The 23,194-nt window shown below is 42.5% G+C and overlaps 1 protein-coding gene across 1 annotated transcript in view; it reads right to left on the reverse strand.

The window, feature by feature from the left end:
• Window positions 1-23,194, reverse strand: part of NBAS (neuroblastoma amplified sequence) — a 381,012-nt gene that overhangs the window by 21,651 nt on the left and 336,167 nt on the right. The window contains exons 49-50 of the mRNA XM_026655553.2: window positions 21,212-21,351; window positions 3,100-3,244 (exon numbers count right to left, since the gene is read on the reverse strand). Coding sequence (XP_026511338.1) covers window positions 3,100-3,244; window positions 21,212-21,351 — 285 coding nt within the window. The remainder of the gene's footprint in view (window positions 1-3,099; window positions 3,245-21,211; window positions 21,352-23,194) is intronic.

The raw sequence follows: 23,194 nt of genomic DNA on the forward strand, positions 1-23,194 counted from the left end.
CTCTGCCCTGAGCGGCTCATGACAGGGGGCTGGAAGGGATATGTCCTGTTCCACCCCCTTCCCCAAGGCCCCATCCCTACCTCTTCTCTGCCTCCTTTACCCAGGGCCGGCTTTAGCAAGGGGCCGCGGGACTGCTGCGCACTGGCTGGAGCTCTGGCCGGGACAGCGGGGCCGCGGGGCTTTTGAGGAGCAGCAAGCACGCTGCCACTCCTCCCCCCTCCCTTTGCAAGGGCCGGCGCAGGGAAGGAGAGGAGGAGGGGCAAGAAAGCAGGCTGCACCACGGCTGGGGGAAGAAGCGGGGGAGGGGGGAGCTTGGCTGCTGCAGGAAGAAGCTTCTGCCTCCTGCCCCAGCAAGGGAGAGCGGTGGGCGCGGGGGCTGAGTGCGGCTGGGGGTTGGAACCGCGGCAGGCAGCCGCGTGCCATTCAAAATCGGCTCGCATGCCGTGTTTGGCACGTGTGCCGCAGGTTGCCGATCAGTTATAGTCCATTCATCCAATTCATACTTTTTTAACTTGCTGGCAAGAATACTTGGGAGACCATGTCAAAAGCTTTGCTAAATTCAAAATATATCACATCCACCACTTTCCCCATATCCACAGAGCCAGTTATCTCATCATAGTAGGCAATCGGGTAAGTCAGGCATGACTTGCCCTTGGTGAATCAATGTTGACTGTTCCTGATCACCTTCCTCCCCTCCAAGTGCTTCAAAACGGATTCGTTGAGGACCTGCTCCATGATTTTTCCAGGGACTGAGGTAAGTTCCCCGGATTCTCCTTCTTCCCTTTTTAAAAGATAGACACTATAATTGCCTTTTTCCAATCGTCCAGGACCCTTCCCCCCATCGCCACGAGTTTTCAAAGATAATGGCCAATGGCTCTGCAATCACATCAGCCAACTCCCTCAGCACCCTCGGATGCATTAGATCCGGCCCCATGGAATTGTGCATGTCCAGCTTTTCTAAACAGTCCTTAACCTATTCTTTCACCACGGAGGGCTGCTCACCTCCTCCCCATACTGTGCTGCCCAGTGCAGCAGTCTGGGAGCTGACCCGGTCTGTGAAGACCGAGGCAAAAAAAACATGGAGTACTTCAGCTTTTTCCACATCATCAGTCATTAGGTTGCCTCCCCCACTCAGTAAGGGTCCCACACTTTCCCTGACCAACTTCTTGTTGCTAACATACCTATAGAAACCCTTCTTGTTACCCTTCACATCCCTTGCTAGCTTCAACTCCAATTGTGCTTTGGCCTTCCTGAGTACACCTCCGCATGCTCGAGCAATGATTTTATACTCCTCCCTAGTCATCTGTCCAAGTTTCCATTTCTTGAAAGCTTCCTTTTTGTGTTTAAGCTCACCGAAGATTTCTCTGTTAAGCCAAGCTGGTTACCTGCCATATTTGCTATTCTTTCTGCACCTCAGGATAGTCTATTCCTGCACCCTCAATAAGGTCAAGAGGAGCACGGCCCCTAGTTGGTTCTTCCTGTAATGATGGTGTCTTTAGAGAAAGATTTCTTCCTGACCTCAGTGAACATCCTGTATCATAAAGTTTAAACGCCTTTTCAGTTATTGCCTTTAGACTTCAGAACCACAAATGCTACTGGTGGTCAGAAAGTTATCCAGTCTTTTTTTTTAAAAAAAGCAGCTGATCTATGCTTCTCTCCCCACTCAAAGTATTTAATAGGCTCCAATGACAGATTCTGCAAAATGCAAGTTTTGATCAAATAGTTTTAGCAATGATTCTTAAATTACCCTACATTACTTTTTCCTCAGTAAAGGTTTGTCTACACAAAAGTTGTACTGCTTTAGCTGCTATGCACAAAAGTTATACTGTTTTTAACTATGCTGGTACAGTTAAAGCAGTACAGCCTCCTAGTGTATTATATCAGTGTAAAGGCACTTTATTTCCATATGAGGAGAATAACCTACATTAATATAAAGGCACCTTTATACAAGGTATAACATGCTCATACTAAGGGTTGTACTGGTAAAATTATATTGGTAAAAAATTGCACCTCTAACTGAAACAGTCATACCAGTATAAAAACTGTGCACAGACCAGGCCTTACTGATGCTGAATTCAACAGTAACTTTATTAATTAAAAAGAGATGATCGATGTTTGACCTTGGTGTAACCCTCCTATCAGGAGGAGATCTGCTGTGGTAGAACACTGATTTTCAATTACATTTGTGTTCGTAAGTCACTTAGATGTTTTAGAAAATTCCACCCTCGGACCTTAACTTTGGTTTGGCCACCCTTAATCAGGTTGAATAGAACCTTCCTGTAGAAGTAGTCCCACTGGTTTTGATCAGAACTACTTGTGGTGTAAAGTATTACTCATGACGAGTGAGGAGAAAGCATCAGGCCCTTTGTAGGTCTATCCCATGCACTATAATTAAAAATTAAATTTGGCTCTCTCCACAAAATATATCTGGCACTCTGCCTTACTGACTTCTTTTGGCAGCAAGTCCCAGAAGTGGGCTTTAAGTGGCAAAAATACAAGTGTCCCATTTGTTTTAAAATGTATTGCCCTTCAATTTCTACAAGAGATTTCCTGGTTTTGTATTAAAGTGAAAAGAATCATTTGATCAGTTTCCATTACACTGCCCATAATCTTCGTGTTGGCTATTTTCAGGAACAAAGACTGTGGATATGTGAATCTCACTGTAAAGGATGAATCAGGATAATAAAAGAAGATGCCTGGGAATAATTCCAGAGAAGTGCAAAGATTTTTAATCATTTTTTAAATCTGATATGGTTAGGCTATGACGTATGAGTATGGGATGCTGTGGCACTTTGGGACATAAGAGATGCTTGTATGGAAGAGAGTATACATAATTAATTTAGGAAGAGGGAATACTAGAGTACTTGTAAAGAAGAACTGCTTGTAAAATAAAAGCTAATTAAAGCCCAAATATTTCAGCACTTCCTTAAAGACAACTTTCTATGTTTAGTAAGTGGAAAGTTACTGGTGCTTATCTTGAATAGTTTTTGCTAAATAGTATTCAAGTGTGGCCAGTAAAGCTAGGAGCTTTAATAGTGATACTGCATCCACTGTACAAGGTGCAGGTATATCTGCAAGGTACTTGAAGTTACAACTCACCTCTACGGGCAGCATGTGCTTAGTCTCATACAAAGAACGACAGATCTTCAAAATTTCATTTCCCATATTCTCTTTTTGTCCAGTTGGGCATCTCGATAGCATGACTGTCCCTAGTTTCACCCATGGATTATTACTCGTGTATGTGCTAAAAAACAAACAAACAAACAAACAAGAAAACAAAATTCAGAAAACTGTATTTTAAAAAATTGCGAATAAAAGCATGGTATAATAGTATGAAAAAGTGAAAAGACCTGGGGCCAAGTAGGGACCTCTGATTCTAAAACTGCCCCATGTAACTTAGAGCAGCCTTTGGACTACTCTATATTACAACTGTTATGGTCCCTAAGGCACCATGTTGCAGCTGTGAATTAGCATAAGGGAGCTCTCTCTCCCAAACCCAACATGAAGAATGCTTGGCACAGGAGTGGGTACTTCTGGCTTTATAGCAGCTGAAAATTTCCTTTCATTGGAAGTGGGATTCTTAACTCGGTAGCTTCAGCAAGATTCTGACCTCTTAGTCCCTCTCAGGTGATCAGAGAATCCAGCTCCTGGTTTCTCAATGAAAAACCTTCACCTCAAAATCACTGACAAAAATCAACACCAAGATCCAAATATTTAAACACAAGAGGAACAAATACATAGTTAAAAACAAAGATACACCCTTTGTGGTTGCAAACCCAATTAATTGTACATGTAAATTGGATAAAGAGGTGAACCATGTACACATGCAACTGGCTATTAATTAATACCCACCATCTAGCTCTCATATATTGGTTTTCATTGGTAGATCTGAAAGCACTTCACAATCAGATACACCTGTTACACATTTAAAATTGGCCTCCAATTATCCTTTTTTTCTGCACAGAATTATGCACCATGGTTATTGTTCCAAAGTCAACATGTGCCATGAGATATATCTACCAGAGCTATTACCTGTTCTCAGTCTAAGGCAAAAATATGGATAAAGATACCACTGTGTGGGAAGTGTTGAAAAATGCTGACTTTTTAAATGGCAGCTACTGACATGAAGTACTAATGAATGACAATGCAATTAAGGAGGAGGTTACTAAAAAGCTCACATTCACTTTAGAGTGTTAATGTCGTGTAACTGTGATTTTTGATAACAGGAATAGCGAAATATCACAATTTATGACAATCAGGTCAATGTCTCAGTCAGATTATGCCAAAGACTTCAAGCTCTAATCTATCTATTTTTAGGCACCTAGATAAATGGCCTAAGTTTCAGAGATGTTAAGTACCACACTGAGGTCAATGGGAACTGCCAGCACTCAGCACTTCTGAGGAGCAAAAATTACATTTAGATTGTAAACTCTTTGAAGGAAATAACTGTGCCTGTAAAGTATCTAGCACACATTGGACCCATAAAAGTGATGATAAGAGTCTCCCCCACAGATCTCCTTTGGTGTGAGATCCTCACCCCCACTCTGGCCCCTTTATGTTGGGAGAAAGGAATGGAGGAGTGTAAAGGGGCTCTAAAACCAGTTCTGCATGGGGGGAGGATTCCTTTGATCTAGGAACTGGGGAAGGCAGCTGTAATGTTGTCTTCCAAAGACCCCCTTACTGGCCCAGCCTTAGGAGGTGTGCTGGGGGTGGGAAGAATGTGTTGGGGACAGAGCAGTAGCACGTAGTACTACAGAGATTCTGGGCAGTGCTGCAACTCACATGCAGCTGGCGACAGGCTGTCATAACTTAGACAGGCCGCCGGGGGCACAAAGGTGGCTTAAAACCACCACAGGCCCCTCTCCCCCTAGACTGTAAGTTCTGTGCTACACCTCTTCAAGGCACAGAGCAATATCTCAGCCTTGATCTTGAAGAATCAACATTTGCCAACAGGTATATTTACCACAGTCAAGAGACAGACTTACCTGTGTTGGAGAAAAATATGACCTCCTCATATTAGCAGTGGAAAGCAGGAAAAAGGGTTTATATGTCTTTGAACCTACCTTCCAACTACAAAGGAAGGTTTCAAAATTAATTCAATCTAAAATGGAAAACCACCGTATGATCGACTCATACCCACTGAAATTGGATTAATTATAAATCATGTCACTCATCGGGCACCTACTGACATACATGCTGTTTAAAACAGCAACTGTGAGGTACCTCGGAAACCTTGCATTGTTAATGTTGCTACTGAGTGGCAATTGGTAAAAAATACAATCATGGACCATAAGCAGTGAATATTGTACAGCTCCAGTTACTACTGAAAGAACCAAACAGCTCATATCAAAAGAATCGGGCAGAAACACAGCCCGAGCAATAGACCTGGGGAGGTGTGGGGAAACAGAACAGGGGAGCCTTCTTTCCGATAGCCAAAGTTCTGGGCCTACAGGCCCCAAAACACCTCCAACAGAAGTCTGTCATGATGGTAACCTTTGTGCAGAGTAGAGAAGGCCTAAAAGCCTGAACAATACTGCTCAAATCAATTCTCTGCCAAAACCCAGGCAAAAGTAGTAACAAAGGAGGGAAGGGGGAAAAGAATTACAAAGTCTGTTGGAGGCTAAAAAAACTGCTTTAGAAATACAATAACGGCAAGGCTTTAGAAATATAATGTAAGTTGCTCAATATTAAGAAATTGTTTTTGCAAAGAGTTAATCATCCTTGCTGCTACAACTATCTGCAAATTCTCCAAATTTCAGCTATATGCAAATTAACCAATAATAGTTCCCCTTTAAACATCTCCTGGAAAGCCCCCCTTAGCCTTTCGCCGAAATCCCCCGGAAAATGACATGTACCAAGTCTTAAGAAATGTACCCAAGCTAGGGCCGAGCACCACCCCTGCGGAAACCACCGAGCGCCCCTCTACCCAAATAAACACCCACTTCTCGGAAATTAAGAAAGAAGGCAAGGGGAGGGGGGAGGGAGGACTGACCCCAACCCCAGCTTCTTAGCTTGTGATCAACTCGTGCTCACCACATGCCCAGCTTGTGATTTGTCCCCAAAGCTCGTGCTTACCCCATGTCCAGCTTGTGATTTGTCCCCAGTTTCTTAACTCATGACGTATTGTTTGTAGCTTGCTTGTGGTTTGATGAAATAAAAGCAGTCTGCGAGCTGCTGCTCGGTGTGCCAGTTTCCAAAACTGCACCCCAACGCGTTTGGTATGTATTGCAATAAAGGCCTCAGGCTCTGAGTCTGTGAACTAAAATCACTGCGTGGGTGATTCTTTCCACGACAGAGGACAACTGTCAATGCCCATTAACCTATGCTTCCCCTTATCTACTCACAATGTCTAGTGAAAGATGAGCAATACTGGCTTCAGGTGAAGAGGCTATTCTATCCTGATCTGTGTAATAGATAGAGAGATACTAGTAGTAGTTACATTTGAGTGAGAAATGACTAAAAGCCATTATTCTTTATTCTTTCTTGACAACTTAATTAAAGTATTTTAATCAGTCATAGTCTATGAGCACTCACTGCTGCAAGCCTTGCTGCTATCAGTACAGTCCCTCCCTTCCTCTTCTTCCAACCTCCTGGGTCAAACCTAGGCATAGTAGTTAATATAGAAAACCACAATGCCAGAATGTGTGGTGCAGCTGCTGCATAACCCACAAGAGAGACAGAGGAAGAATGCTGCAGCTCCATCATTGTCACTGGCTAAATTAATAGCTTATGCTGTGGTTCCAGGATCAGACTCCTGGGTCATCTCAGGACCCATATGTAAATCTGTGGTAGAGATCACCCTCGAATAGAGGGATCAGCAACAACCAGCTTCTGCTGCCTGATCCGTCTCCTGCTTATGATTCTCTCTGTCCCTAATGGTTTTTTTTATAGGTGTGGTCTCTTTAGTAAATGAAGAAAAACTCAATCTTGTTTCCTTCTTCTAATGGGGAAAAAAAAGTCACCCTTCAATGTGTGGAAGAATTTAAAACAAGAAATGAACAGAAACCAGAACTAGGACTGTAAATTTCCCCATGTCTTTGTAAAGCCTTGCTGCTAAGATACATGTCTAGTTCTGTGCTAAACTCTTCCCAATATTATAGAACTCATTAGGTTACAGATGTAATAGACCTATAAGGACATATAGACCCATTGTTCTCTCTAGCATATTCTCAAATACTTTGTCCAGTTTTGTATTAAAAGCCTGTTCGGCGTTGGAGGATCACAAAGGCATTATTCAGTTAGCAAGAATTTGACATTACTAAACAGAATTTATCATTTGACTTTCATCTTCCCTCTGTTGCATGATGGATAAGTATAATCAGTTTCAAATTCAAATAGGGAAAAATATGTGTGTCTCTCTCTTTTTTTTTTTTTTTAACGTGAAAGAGGTTAACATTTCATTGCTTGGGCCCTGAATGTGACACTTCTTTGCACAGCATCATCAGTTTTTTCTATGATGACGGTGTTAATCAGATATACCTTCCCAGGTGTTTGATTTTCAAGTGATGGATTGTAATTGGGGATGGATGACCTACTTTGTTAAAAAATAAAACGTGATCTAATCTTCTGATCCCTCAAACCATATCTTTTTGCAAATTCCAAAAAGTTTTGTTCACTTTGGTATTGATTAAAAAAAGACTGAATGCCTTGAATTCAGAAAGAAGTGCCAAAATATCACAAAAAAATAACTCCTATGATATAGCCAATCCTGCAAAAAAACTCATGAAGCTTCTTAAAATTTTCTCCAGAGAGCAAGATGGCTGGATAAATTTAAAAAAAAAATGTTTTGTTTTGCAATGCAGCCGGTAGCAGCAATATGCATGTACAGTCAAATCTACTAAATAAATATTTAACATGTCATATACAATCACATCTTCTAAATAATTATTTAACATGTCACATAAGGATGTAAAGAGAAAGGAAACATTTAATTTGCCTGTTTAAGAAAATGAGGAACAAAAAGCTGCCATTGTAATCTTTCCAAACATAAGTGTACAAACATGAGTCAGGTCCTCACAAAACATGAAATTGGCTTAATTATGATATTTAAAAAAATAAATAAGTGGTGAGTTTCTTTTATTTGTCTACTGGTTTCGGAGTCTTTAGGGCATACTCGGGTCACATTTTCAAGGTTTCCTACTGAATTAGAAGGGCTAGAAAGATACTGCTTTTAAAATGAAAACTGTGATTTTCATGTATTCAGATGATTCCAACAGCTGGGGCTTAGAGGAAAAACACCACGTATCACAAAGTTTGTGATAAAATCCCGAGATTTGGTAACACTGTATTGTCCCTGTAATAAAAGAGTAGGGGTAAAACTGAACAAGAAATAAAATAAAACACAGTGACAAAATCCTGCTGGAAAGCGCTAAGCAATTGCAAAGAAAAATTTGCTGAACAGTGAACTGTAACTGGGAGATCTGAATGTGACACAGTATGCAAGAGACAGGAGCTACATGTAGGCAGCCTGAACCAAATGTTTGGGAGTTCCGGAATAGGCAAACTGCGCGACAAGGAGTGTTTGCTAGATTTGAGTGATCAGTTTTCCTTTTTGACCCAGTCAAAATTTTGTTTTTACTAGTTTCACCACTCGAAAGAAACTATTAACAGGTCCGTCCAAAAGGAGTGAAGCGGATACTCACTGCCTGTTGAATTACCAGCGTAGCTTAAGTTTTCTAGAAGTAACATTTCAGGAACAAATGTGATACAAAGCTGGATTGCAGGATTAATTGGTATGTGAGTATGAAAAGAGGCAGAGAAATGAAGTCCCAATGGTTGTAAGGAAAAGAGGACAGACCAGAATAAAGCAGGAAATGCCTGCAGCCTTTCCAGAGATGCTTTGAGAGGAACTCTGAGCACTGCTGTTAGTGACCACTTGGGGAGAGATGAGAGAAAGTGCAGACTGACAGATCTGAAGGAAGCGGAGATGATGATATATTTTCTGATCATCTGTGAACCTAGAGCACACAAAAACCAGTTACCTATCTTTCGTAACTGTTGTTCTTCGAGATGTGTTGCTCATGTCCATTCCATGTTAGGTGTGTGCGCGCCCATGTGCATGGCTGCCAGAGATTTTTCCTTTAGTGGTATCCGTAGGGCTGGCTCTGGCGCCCCCTGGAGCCTCGTGCTCATGTGCCGGTATATGAGCCGCCGCCGGCCCTGCACCCTCTCAGTTCCTGCTTGCTGATGATTCTGACAGTGGGGAAGGAGTGTGGATCATGGAATGGACATGAGCAACACATCTCGAAGAACAACTGTTACGAAAGATAGGTAACCATTTTTAATTCTTCGAATGCTTGCTCATGTCAATTTCATGTTAGGTGATTCACAAGCGGTATCCCTGAAGGTGGGTTCAGAGTTCACCATCATGCTGCTTGCAACACTGCTCTGCTGAAGCTGGCATCATCCCAGGCCTGCTGGGTGATGGCGCAGTGGGACGCAAAGGTATGAACCACAGACCAGGTGGTGGCTCTACAGATATCCTGGATTGGTACCTGCGTGAGGAAGGCTGCTGACAATACTTGCGCTCTGGTGGAATGGGCAGTCATGATGGCTGGAAGCAACACCCCTGCTTGTTCATAGCAGAATCCGATACAGGCAGTTATCCACGAGGAGATTCTCCGAGCGGACACAGGCAGACCTTTCATCCTGTCCGCCACTGTGACAAAGAGCTGCTTTGACTTATGGAAGAGTCTGGTTCTCTCGATGTAGAAGGCTAAGGCCCGCCTAACATCCAAAGAGTGTAACCAACACTCCTTGTTCATCTTGTGAGGCTTCGGAAAGAAAACTGGCAGGAAGATGTCATTATTATTGTGGAACTGTGACACCACCTTAGGTGAGAAGGCTGAGTGGGGCGCAGCTGGACTTTGTCTTTGCAGAACACCATATAAGGGGGTTCAGATGTCAGTGCTCTAATCTTGGAGACCTATGGGTCAAAGTGATAGCCGGGAAGGAAACCTTCCACAAGAAGAGCAGCAGAGAACACTAAGCCAGCAGCTTGAAAGGAGGACTTGTGAGCCTCGATAGCACCAGGTTTAGGTCCCAATGAGGAACGGGATCATGAACCTGTGGGTATAGCCTCTCCAGACCTTTCAGGAACTTGATTGTCATGTCGTGAGCAAAGACTAATCTGCCGTGGACCGGAGGGTGAAAGGCTCCAATGCGTCAGAGACCAATGTTACTCATGGGAGCGGAGCTACAAATGGTACCCCTTCCAAAACAGCTTGTGGTTCTGTCCACCAAGCCAGAGATCACAGGATGTTTGATGGAACTGCGATCACTAAGTCCAACTCATGTCTCCTGGGAGAGAAGACCAACGCCAGCCATGTCTGTAGAGGTCTGAGCTGTAGCTGTGTGTGTCAAACTGCATAGGTACACGTTGCCATGTGACCCAGCAGCTTGAGGCATACCTGGGCAGTCATGCGTGGGTGGGCTCTAACTTGCTTGATGAGATCCAACATAGCCCGAAATCGGGGCTCTGGCATGTAGGCTCTGGCGTGGGTGGAGTCAAGTACTGCTCTTATAAACTCTATTCTTTCAACTGTGGTCAGAGTTGATTTTCATTTATTGATAAGCAGGCCTAGATCCCGACGTGTCTTCCACCAAAGAAAGGCTGTGCTGCTGGGCCTGTGACCTGCCTCTGACAAGCCAGTCATCAAGGCAGAAATAGATTTGAACACATCTGCATCTCAGGTAAGCGGTCACCACCGCCATGCACTTCATGAAGACCCTCAAAGCAGATGATAGGATGAAGGACAGTGATGTGAATTGGTAGTGGCACTGCCCCACAACAAAATGGAGGAATCTCCTGTGGCCATGGAAGACCATTATCTCTGAAAATTTGTGGCGATGGGGGAGGTCCCGGACGATTGGAAAAAGGCAAATATAGTGCCCATTTTTAAAAAAAGGGAAGAAGGAGAATCCAGGGAACTACAGACTGGTCAGCCTCACCTCAGTCCCCGGAAAAATCATGGAGCAGATCCTCAAAGAATCCGCTTGGAGGAGAGGAAGGTGATCAGGAACAGTCAACATGGATTCACCAAGGGCAAGTCATGCCTGACTTACCGGATTGCCTACTATGATGAAATAACTGGCTCTGTGGAAATGGGGAAAGTGGTCGACGTTATAAACCTTGACTTTAGCAAAGCTTTTGATACGGACTCCCACAGTATTCTTGTCAGCAAGTTTAAAAAGTATTAATTGGATGAAGGGACTATAAGGAGGATAGAAAGCTGGCTACATCATCGGGTTCAAAGGGTAGTGATCAACGACTCGATATCTACTTGGCAGCCAGTATCAAGCGGAGTGCCCCAGGGGTCAGTTCTGGGGCTGGTTTTGTTCAACATCTTCATTAATGATCTGGATGATGGGATGGATTGCACTCTCAGCATGTTCACAGATGACTCTAAGCTGGGGGGAGAGGTAGATATGCTGGAGGGTAGGGATATGGTCCAGAGTGACCTAGACAAATTGGAGGATTGGGCCAAAAGAAATCTGATGAGGTTCAACAAGGACAAGTGCAGAGTCCTGCACTTAGGATGGAAGAATCCCATGCACTGCTACAGGCTGGGGATCGACTGGCTAAGTGGCAGATCTGCAGAAAAGGACCTGGGGATTACAGTGGATGAGAAGATGGATATAAGTCAACAATATAACCTTGTTGCCAAGAAGGTGAATGGCATATTGAGCTGCATTAGTAGGAGCATTGCCAGCAGATCGAGGGAAGTGATTGTTCCCCTCTATTTGGCACTGGTGAGGCCACAACTGGAGTTCAGAAAGGATGTGGACAAATTGGACAGAGTCCAGCAGAGGACAATGAAAATGATTAGGGGGTTGGGGCATATGACTTATGAGAAGAGGCTGAGGGAACTGGGCTTATTTAGTCTGCAGAAGAGAAGAGTGAGGGGGTATTTGATGGCATCCTTCAGCTACTTGAAGCGGGGTTCCAAAGAGGATGGAGCTAGGCTGTTCTCAGTGGTGGCAGATGACAGAACAAGGAACAACGGTCTCAAGTTGCAGTGGGGGAGGTCTAGGTTGGATATTAGGAAAAACTATTTCACTAGGAGGGTGGTGAAGCACTGGAATGGGTTACCTAGGGAGGTGGTGGAATCTCCATCCTTAGAGGTTTTTAAGGCCCAGCTTGACAAAGCCCTGGTTGGGATGATTTAGTTGGGGTTGGTCCTGCTTTGAGCAGGGGGTTGGACTAGATGATCTCCTGAGGTCTCTTCCAACTCTAATCTTCTACAATTCTAAGACAGAAATATGGAATTAGGTGTCCTTTAAGTCAAGGGTGGCATACCAGTCTCCTGGATCTAGAGAGGGGATGATTGAGGCCTGGGAGACCATGCAGAACTTCAACTTCTTGAGATATTTGTTGAGGCAACATAGGTCTAGCATGTGTCTGGGGTCCCCCTTGGCCTTCGGGATTACCAGAAGTAAAACCCTTTCCCCCTCACAACTTGAGGAATCTCCTCCATGGACCCCAGACATAGGAGGGATTCCACCTCTTGGACAAGAAGATGCTTGTGAAAAGGGTCCCTAAAGAGAGACGGGGAAGGGGGATAGTAGGGAGAGATGGATAAAAACTGCAGGGTGTAGCCAAGTGCTATGGTATTGAGCACCCAGGAGTCCAAGGTGAGCTTGGCCCATGCAGCAAGGAAGGGAAATAGATTGTTCAAAAATAAAAATAAAAATGGGGGGATGGATTCTGGGGCAAGACTGAAACTCTGTCCTCGGGCACACCCTCAAAATGCCTGCCGATGGCCATCTGAGTGACGTGCAGGGCCCAACTGGGCAGCTGAGGGGGACAGAGTGGATTGCTGGGGGTTAAAGCCCGTCTTTTTTCTTGTAGGAGCTCTGCCATTGCGGACCTGAGAATCTGGGCAGAGATGACAGCCAGAAGTGTTTCCTCGAGGCCTCAGGCGTGTACAGGTCCAAGGAGCAAAGCGTGGCACAAGAATTTTGCAGGCTGTGCAGCCTGGCATCTGTCTGCTCCGAAAATGGAGCAGTGCCCTCAAAGGGGAGGTCCTGAATGGACTGCTGCACCTCTTGAGACAGCCCCAAAGATTGCAGCCATGAATCCTGCAGTGTGGATACAACAGAGGCCATAGACCTGGCCACCAAATTAGTCACAACCAATGCAGTTTGGAGAGAGGCTCTGGCCACTGTCTTGCCCTCCTCAAAGATGGACAGAAACTCTTGTCTGAACTCCCGTTGCAGGGGGTCCCAGATGTTATAATTATCTCCCCCCAGCAACACTCATGGAGACTGGCCGTGCAATAAATTTTTCTTCCAAACAAGTCGAGTTTCCTTGTGTCCTTATTTTTAGGTGTGGCCTTTGCCTGGCCCTGCCTATCTTGCTCATTGGCAGAATTCAACACAAGAGACCTGGGGGGTGGGTGGGAATACAACTACCTTGGTACCTGCATTGGAACTTCAATCCGGTTCCTGTGCCGAGGCAGGAGGCGTCGCAGTCCACTTTACCGATGTGGCTGTGGATGACTGCTAGGAGTATGGTCCTGGCATTGTAGGGAGCCCCCATGGGCTCCAGTATGGCCAATGTAGTTGCCAAATCTCTTGCGGCCAGACATCTGCTGCAGTCCAACACCTGGGCTGACCAGTGCCTTTGGGATTGGGAACTGACATCCCCTTCCAACTCCAAGGACGACTCCTCTCTCGGGTACAACACTGGCACTGACAATGCCTCTCACTGATGGCTATGGTGCGGGGCCGAGTGGAAGGTGACCAGTGGCGGGGATCTGGAGTTTGGTGCCACATCAGAGTGTCTAGTTGGAGGTGAGAGACGTGGAGACAGAGGCATCAGAGACCAGGAATAGGCTGGCGCATCGGTGACCAGCAGCATGGTGGTGGTGAGGAAGGCGGCTGGTACTGGGGAGACCAGGACCGACACTGTGAGGTGGGTGATCCAGGTCATGGAGCCAGGTACCGGGAATGTGGGACCGGGGACGCGGGGTAGGAGACCACGGACATGGTGCCGGAGACCGGTATCATGGAGTTGTGGATCGATGTCAGGACTTCTTCAGCAAATGGTGATGACCAAGCAACCACTAATGGGGCCTATAGGAGGGTGGGGGGGCCTTCACTGGCTCCATCGATGGAGGGAGGTCTCGTGGTGTAGGCGGCACCACTAGGGCCATCAGGTCCCTAGCCGCTTGAAAGGACTAAGGGCACCATAAGGTTTATGGGACCCCTGCTGCTCCCTGGAGTCGGAGGCAGTTCCCATACTGGGCTCGGAGCCCTGAATGGAGAGGCTGCACCTTGCAATCCTGATGAAGGCAGATGACCTGACCTGGGCCCTTTGCCTGCTGCCCTTTCCCATCCTTCTTTGAGGCCGAGAGTACCCATGTTTTGCGCGCTGTTTCGTGTGTTGCTTCCACGGCACCGGCGATGGTGAGCGGTACCGAGGCGAACTGAGTGCTAGTGGGGCGCTCCATGCCGAGGCTGAGGTACTCTGCGCGAGTTGGAGTGGGAAGGTTCTGAGTCTGGTCTAAGTGCCGCCTCCATCAGAAGGGCTTTGAGATAAATGTCTCTGTCTTTTTGAGTGTGTGCTGTAAAGCCCTTACAAATTTTGCATTTTTCTTTAACACACGATTCCTCCAGACACTTCAGACAGCTTGTGTGGGGGTCACTGGCCGGCATGGGTTTGTGACAAACGGCACACAGTTTGAATCCCGGGGACCAGAGCATGCCCTGTCCTAGGGACGAAGTCCCTAAGGGGACCACTGACTATTCTAACTTAAGTACTCATCTAACTAACTCTACTTAAGATAAGTATATACAACTATATACAAAAACTATGAAAGGGAAACCACTGAGAGCACTTTGGAGAGGGCGCAGGGCCAGTGGAGTCTCATATCCTGGTGAATGAGTGCAGGGCTCTAGGGGGCACCAGAGCTGGCTCTACAGATACCACTAGGGGAAAAAATCTCTCTCAGCCGTGTACATGGGCATGCACACACCTGAAATGGAATCGACATGAGCAAGCACTCGAGAAGAATTCTACTTGCCAGCTGGCTCATTTGCCACATGAAGAATTTCAGAGGATTTACAAAGTAAAATAATAATTCATGTACTCCTTTGAAAATTTAAGGCTCTGCAACAGATTGCCATAAAAACGAGTAAAAAAACCTCAGAGTCTTTATCATTAATACTTTCTGAAGAGAATCCTGCCTTGCATTACAGCTTTCAACAGAAAGTCAATGCTAAATGCTTTTAAAAGGACATTTACTACTGGTTTGGATATTTGGGGAAAGACTGTGAAATACTCAGGGAGAGACTGTGAAATGCCCAGGGAGATTAGAGAGTCTATTAAAATAAAAAACTCAATAATAATGGGGGATTTCAACTATCCCCATATTGACTGGGTACATATCACCTCAGGAAGGGATGCAGAGATAAAGTTTCTTGACACCTTAAATGACTGCTTCTTGGAGCAGCTAGTCCTGGAACCCACCAGAGGAGAGGCAATTCTTGATTTAATCCTAAGTGGAGCACAGGATCAGGTCCAAGAGATGGATATAGCTGGACTGCTGGGTAATAGTGACCATAACATAATTAAATCTAACATCCCTGTGGTGGAGAAAACACCACAGTGTCCCAACACTGTAGCATTTAATTTCAGAAAGGGGAACTACACAAAAATGAGCAGGTTAGTTAAGCAGAAATTAAAAGGTACAGCACCAAAAGCAAAATCCTTGCAAGCCGCATGGAAATTTTTTTAAGACACCATAATAGAGGCTCAACTTAAATGTATACCCCAAATTAAAAAACATAGTAAGAGAACCAAAAAAGATCCACAATGGCTAAACAACAAAGTAAAAGAAGCAGTGAGAGGCAAAAAGGCATCCTTTAAAAAGTGGAAGTTAAATCCTAATGAGGAAAATAGAAAGGAGAATAAACTCTAACAAATGAAGTGTAAAAATATAATTAGGAAAGCCAAAACTGAATTTGAAGAACAGCTAGCCAAAGACTCTAAAAGTAATAGCAAAACATTTTTTAAGTATATCAGAAGCAGGAAGCCTGCTTAAAAACCAGTGGGGCCACTGGACGATCAAGATGCTAAAGGAGCACTCAAGGATGATAAGGCCATTGCAGAGAAACTAAATGAATTCTTTGCATCGGTCTTCATGGCTGAGGATGTGAGGGAGATTCCCAAACCTGAGCCATATTCTTTTTTAGTTGACAAATCTGAGGAACTGTCCCAGATTGAGGTGCTATTAGAGGAGGTTTGGGAACAAACTGATAGGCTGGTAAGATTGACTTCAAGTACCGGGAAAACTGGTTGAAACTATAGAACTAAGAACAAAATTGTTAGACACATAGATGAAAATAATTTGTTGGGGAATAGTCAACATGGTTTTTGTAAAGGGAAATCATGCTTCACCAATCTACTAGAATTATTTCAGGGGGTTAACAAGCATGTGGACAAGGGGGATCCAGTGGGTATAGTGTGTTTAGATTTTCAGAAAGCCTTTGACAAGGTCCCTCACCAAAGGCTCTTACGCAAAGTAAGCAGTCATGGGATAAGAGGGAAGGTTCTCTTATGGATTGGTAATTGGTTAAAAGATAGGAAACAAAGGGTAGGAATAAATGGTTAGTTTTCAGAATGGAAAGAAGTAAATAGTGGTGTCCCCCAGGGGTCTGTACGGGGCCCAGTCCTATTCAAGATATTCATAAATGATCTGGAAAAAGGGGTAAACAGTGAGGTGGCAAAATTTGCAGATGAAACAAAACTACTCAAGATAGGTAAGTCCCAGGCAGACTGCGAAGAACTACAAAAGGATCTCTCAAAACTGGGTGAATGGGCAACAAAATGGCAGATGCAATTCAATGTTGATAAATGCAAAGCAATGCACATTGGAAAACATAATCCCAACTATACATATAAAACAATGGGATCTAAATTAGCTGTTACCACTCAAGAAAGAGATCTTGGAGTCATTGTGGATAGTTCTCTGAAAACATTCAATGTGCAGCGGCAATCAAAAAATCAAACAGAATGTTGGGAATCATTAAGAAAGGGATAGATAATAAGACAGAAAATATCGTATTGCCTCTATATAAATCCATGGTTCGCCCACATCTGCATGCAGTATTCAAGATATATTAGACTTGGAAAAGGTTTAAAGAAGGGCAACAAAAATGATTAGGGGTATGGAACGGCTACCGTATTAGGAGAGTCTAATAAGACGGGGACTTTTCAGCTTGGAAAAAGAGATGACTAAGGAGGGATATGATAGAGGTCTACAAATCACGACTGTTGTGGAGAAAGTAAATAAGGAAGTATTATTTACTCCTTCTCATAACACAAGAACTCGGGGCCAGCAAATGAAATTAATAGGCAGCAGGTTTAAAAACAAAAACAAAAGGAAGTATTTTTTCAGACAATACACAGTCAACCTGTGGAACTCCTTGCCAGAGGATGTTGTGAATGCCAAGACTATAACAGGGTTCAAAAAAGAACTAGATAAATTCATGGAGGATATGTCCATCAATGGCTATTAGCCAGGATGGGCAGGGATGATGTGCTTGCCAGAAGCTGGGATTGGGTGACGGGATGGATCACTTGATGATTCCTGTTCTGTTCATTCCCTCTGGGGCACCTGGCTTTAGCCACTGATGGAAAAGAGGATCCTGGGCTAGATGGAACTTTGGTCTGACCGTTCTTATATTCTTAATGGGAGGCGCTTTAATTCAGGAGAGTTATTAATGTTAATAGTTAAGAACTTTGATTTTTAAAAAAATAATCTGTATTATTTAAATCTAATTTTAAATAAAATTTAATGAGAAAATGACAATTTGCTGAGTGTAAAATGACAAAAACCAGGACTAGTGAGTTCATCCTTAAGTATCAAACATATTCATCCTGTGAAAAAAAATAAAGAGAGTAAGTTCTTTTCACATGTTTAATGGACTAAGGGTAGAGATATAATAATTATGATTTGTTTTTGATTTTTAGGAGACGAAAACTCTTTAGGGTAACAAGTCTAGCAATTTTTGTTATTTTTCTTTAAAAGAACTTGTTTCATAAAAGAAATAGTTATTTCGGACTTATATTTGACCATATCTGGGGAATCATTTAAAAAATCTAATCATAGGCTAAACCATGAAGTTCATAACAGAAAATCTGTGATGCACAGGAGGGGTTTTAATTTACTGGTCAGCTGGCTAACGATCACTCATACGTCACAAGTCTCCTGGTAACTAGCCTGCAGAAATTTTGGAAAGGTTTGTAACTATCTATCTTAGAAGATTGCACAGTGCTTGTTGGCAGCTCTTTCTATGCTTGTAGGTGACTGTTGGAAAACTGCATACAGCTGTATATTTCTGTTCATAGTGTGGTATTCACGGACCATTGATTTCTGTCGCCAGTGCAATTGCAATTTCTGCTTTTGCTCTCTCCTGTTACATTCCATCCCTAATAATATATAAAGTCAACTCAAACTCTCTTTGAAGTCAATGGGAACTGCAGGAGTTTGGCACCTCTGAAAATCAGGCTATAGGACTCTGAATCAACTGGTATTCAAAAAAAGACCTCAATGGGAGCTGAAGTAGGCCTTTGGAAAAAGTTTCCAATTTTCTATTACAAACCCTGGACAGGCTCATTCCTAGCATGAATACATAAACTTCAATCATTCTGACATTTCCATTCATTCAAATTAAAAATGTGAGGCTGATAGTTAATTCAGCCTGCCCCCTTCCCCATTCTTTCACAATGCTGCTGATTTCTTTGTCAAAATACCAGTTATCAGTTGTTTTCAAGTCCTAACTTATTTAGACTTAAAAGATCTGCATAATTCATGCAGGTCTCTATTCTTCAGGCCCTAAGTGGGACTAAGACAAACCTCCAAACCACTGGGGTTTGGTTGATCACTAGTTGGGAAGAGAATACAATTTAACCTGCATTTTGTTTTTCCTCCTCTCTTTTTCTGGGCCAATCTGCATTATTAAAGAGAGGAATGAGTATAACAAACATGGAGCAAATTTTGCTGCTGTACTGAATCACGTTATTAACAGGTGGGAAATAAGATTGGGAAGTTGCTCGTCAAGAATAGAGGATAAAATGAATAGAACACACACTAAGAATGAACTAAGGGTCCTGACACTTTTCGCCTCTGCTGTGCATTGTGAAGCAAAATAACAGGAAAAAGCACTGGATGGCAATGTGGAATATTTCTCCGTCCCTGTAGTCATCTTTAGCATCTCTGTCAAATCAGGGGAGGGTCACTTCCCTCTATAGCAAGGTCTAAATTATGAATAAAGATGAAAGATTCAATAATGCTGTTTCCCTGTGGAAGAGTCATGCAGAGACCAGGTGCTGGCCTGGAACCAGTCTCAATATGGCTGCTGAGCTAGTTGTGTTGCCACTGATCCTGAGATCAGAAGACCAAAGAGGTGCATAGGGAGTCCTTTCCCAAAACTGGCTTGGGGAGTGTGTGTATTTCAGCAGGGCTTTTCTGCAAACCACTGACCTCCAAAGTGATTTGTTTTTCAAAAGCCTTATAACAATGAACAATTATTTGGAGATGTCATTTTAGGAGATATAAATACATACACCCTTTTGCTGGAGAAAGAAGAGCTTGAGAAGAGTCCCAAGGTCTAAGTCTAATCCTCCTTCATAAAGAAAGAATAGCTAATAGTAACAATAACATCTGTTTCACTATAATGGACTGAAATTTCAATTAGATTGTCAACGTTATACAATTATATGAAAATGATGACAATAAAATCACTATTTAGTTGGCAGGTTTATTGTTCACAAAGGCTATAAACATAAAATTTAGTAGAATTCTACTCCTTGGGGAAAAAAAATCATGTTGTGAAAGTCCATAACTTTAATCTTTGTTCCAAAGTTGTGGTGTTTTCTACATTGTATTTTGATCCATTTCAACTGCATTAAAGGTTTGTAAAACGAAAATATGTAGGGAAATGACAATGTGAATATAGGACAAGTCAGACAGCGAACATCCTATAATGTTTTAATGCCTGAGAAATGCTTTCTTTGTTCATGAAAAGGCAGTAAAGTATGAGTTCAGTTCTTAGTCCACAAATCCCAAACACACCGATAAAGGCTTCAAGCTGAATAATCACTGCAGATTGGTCCCTAACATACCAGTACCTTAAATGCACACAAAAGTATTAGTTTTCGGGAAAATAAAAATATACCTTAATTTTTCAAACAAGCCTTTTTGGAAGTCTTCTCTATATTCAAACAGAATGTGATCAATGGGGCCTGGAACTCAAAGTTAAGTGGAAGTTAGTAACCAGCCTTTCTCACCTAACTGCTGACAGATGAAAGATGGTACTCTGTGCTGGCTAGCCCATAAAAAGTTAATTTTATTGCTCTCCTGGAAGGATGAATAGAAGGATGGATGACTGCTGACAGCATAATGTAGAGACAAAGAGACTCTTTAAATCTTAGAAGCCATGATCAAAGTATTGAACAAATGGAATGTATAGAAGCACTACAGGTAGACAGGAAGACAAAAGACTGATACAAAAATATTGGCAAATTATGGCCTGCCATATAAATGGCTTCAGAATGTGCACAATGCTGCAAAAATAATCTTGTGTTTATTTTCTGGACATCAGTGGCCCTAAAATACATTCCTCCTTTCCCTGTAGTTTACTCTGGGATGGGACAACTTGGTAGCAGGTGTAGAAGAGAAACGTACCATTGCCTGGTCACCTACAAAAGTCTGGAATGTTCCCTCCACTCTTGGCCCTTCCCTGGAATGTGTCTCTGCAGTCGTTGCCCAAAAGAGCAGCTTCAGAAAGAGTTTTGAGGGAGCCAGAACTGGAGTGAAAATCTTCAATCACACACTCCCTCCTCTCCTCTCTGCAGGTTTTCCACTGGGTGCTGATAGCTAGGCTTTGATTTGCAAATCAAGCAAGTGTTTATAAAGTCTTTATTTGGACTAGGCAGTTTGAAGTTTAATAAGAAACATGGAGATCAGCAAAATTAAATGTGTGCCTCCTCGAAGATGCTTTTCAGAAGAAACTTCTTGTCCTACATATGCAATTGTCTTCTGTGTGCCTTCCAAAAGGGCATATTTAAGATGGTTATACTTCTTTATGTAACAGTTTGTTTGAATTCACTGACCGGAGGCTGCATGAAAGGTTCAGTAATTTCAAAATCAAAGTAGGAGAGAGCATACTGTTCTGCCAGGTTTCTCTTTGAAGGAATACTTACATGCTTGCATTTTTCATAGGTGACCAAGCTTGCAGGAGTAAAACCAAGTGCTGAAACTCAGACTGACTGTTACTAGAGTGCAGGAGTTCCAGGAAGAGAGAATATCTTTTTTCTTCATTTTCAATATCAGTGATCTCTACCTGCAAGAAAAATAAAGCCATATAAGAACAGGATCTAAATCAGCTAACTCCGCCATACCTATATAACAATAAATATGATGTGTTTGATCCGTAAAGGACATCACTACTGTAAAACAAGGCAGAAACACAGCCCAAACAATTTTCTCTTAATCTTCAGTTATATGCATTTGAAACTAGGAAGCACATAGATGATGGGAAATTACTTAGAATGAGGTTCCTAAATTAACATGAAACCCACACAAGTAGATCAATAGATTAGTTCAAGTGATCCCTCCACCTCCAACTTTTCACATCATCAGTTAAAAATTCCCTAGCCCTTTAAAAAAAAAGTTCCTCTGATATTTTCCCAACATATATTACTGTGTAAAATTACTTTATTTAAAAAATGACACTCTCCCCCCTACACAAACTACCATTGTTCTATCTAAATTGGCATCTAATCTTCATTCGCTAGAGAAGGAAATTTGGATGCTGATTTTTAACTCACGTTTGCCACACAGAACAGCTGTCGACTAGCACATATTTCTCTCCATATGTACTATAAATTAAAAAAAAAAATCCTCTCCATCTCTGTACACCATGCATCTTTACTCAGAAAACAAGGCTTCTTCTAGAATTTACTTAGTTTCACCTGAGGCTTTCAATTGAGGACAGGTTCTATTAAATATAATTACTTTCTGCAGCTCTCATGGTAAAAGTGCAAGGTAAAAAGGTCTGGCTATTAAATGGAGGCTGCTATTAAATGAGAAGATTCTTTTTAAAAGTTTGGCTATCACACAAACAGGACTTCTCAAATGATGTATCTAATCACTGTCAACCTGTTAAATTTTTGCCAGTTTAAAAAATAATTTGTTCCCTAGCACTGAGATAGCTTTAATATATAAATACAAATTCTTCCTCTCTAACATTAGAACATTTTTGTATTGAAAAATATTTTCCCAAAAACCTGGAAAAGTTCTAAATCATCAAATATTACCCTCAGCTCAGTTACGATACACAACATTAAAAGTTATATTTTTTCAGTGCAAAAGTGGTTCTAAAACATCAATTGGACCAAAAAGATTTCCTCAGTTCTATAGCAACTTTAAAAGACTAAAACTCATGTTCCCATAGTTTGAGTGACTCAAACAAGGGCAATATTTTCAAATGAGGTTGGAAATACAGATTGCCTATTAATTTGTTGAAATGCCTACACAAATTTGTGGCTTTAATATATTCAATGTTGACAGTTTGCTTCCAGCCCCAGGGTGCATCTGAAAATGTCTCATAAATAAAAATAATATCTGAAGAAGTATTATTTTAAAATACTGGATATTTAAAATATTTAGTACAGGTAATCGGCCATATTAAATAATATAAACATGCCTACTATCTGCCTAGAAATGTTAGTCTAAGATTTCAAGTTCACTACTTATATGGTACCATAATATGAATGTCACCGCCATTTATTAGAGAAACAAGTGGGTTTTCAAGAAAAGAAAGAGAGATGGGGAAATTTTTCATCCAAAACTTTTTTTTGTTGCCTGAAAAAGTCGATTTTGGGTGAGAAACATTTTGACATTTTGCAAATTTATGTCGATTTCGGCAAATTGTTTTGGTTGAAATGATAAATAGAAAAATATTTAGGAAACATCAAAATGGTTCATTTTGATAATGTCAACATAAAAGTTTTCAACTTTTTTGGCCAGATTTGCAAGGGGATTTGGGTGCCAGTGAAGCGGTGGTGCCCCTCACTTACATTGAATAGCCCAGTGTTTAGGGCACCCACTCCGGATGTGGGAGACTCAGGTTCAAATTCCCCATCTGGAGCAGGGATTTGACCCTGACTCCTGCTGCATGCCCT

Source organism: Terrapene carolina, unplaced genomic scaffold, assembly GCF_002925995.2.
Source record: "Terrapene carolina triunguis isolate 2854851 unplaced genomic scaffold, T_m_triunguis-2.0 Scaffold42, whole genome shotgun sequence".
NCBI classification, from domain to species: Eukaryota; Metazoa; Chordata; order Testudines; family Emydidae; genus Terrapene; species Terrapene triunguis.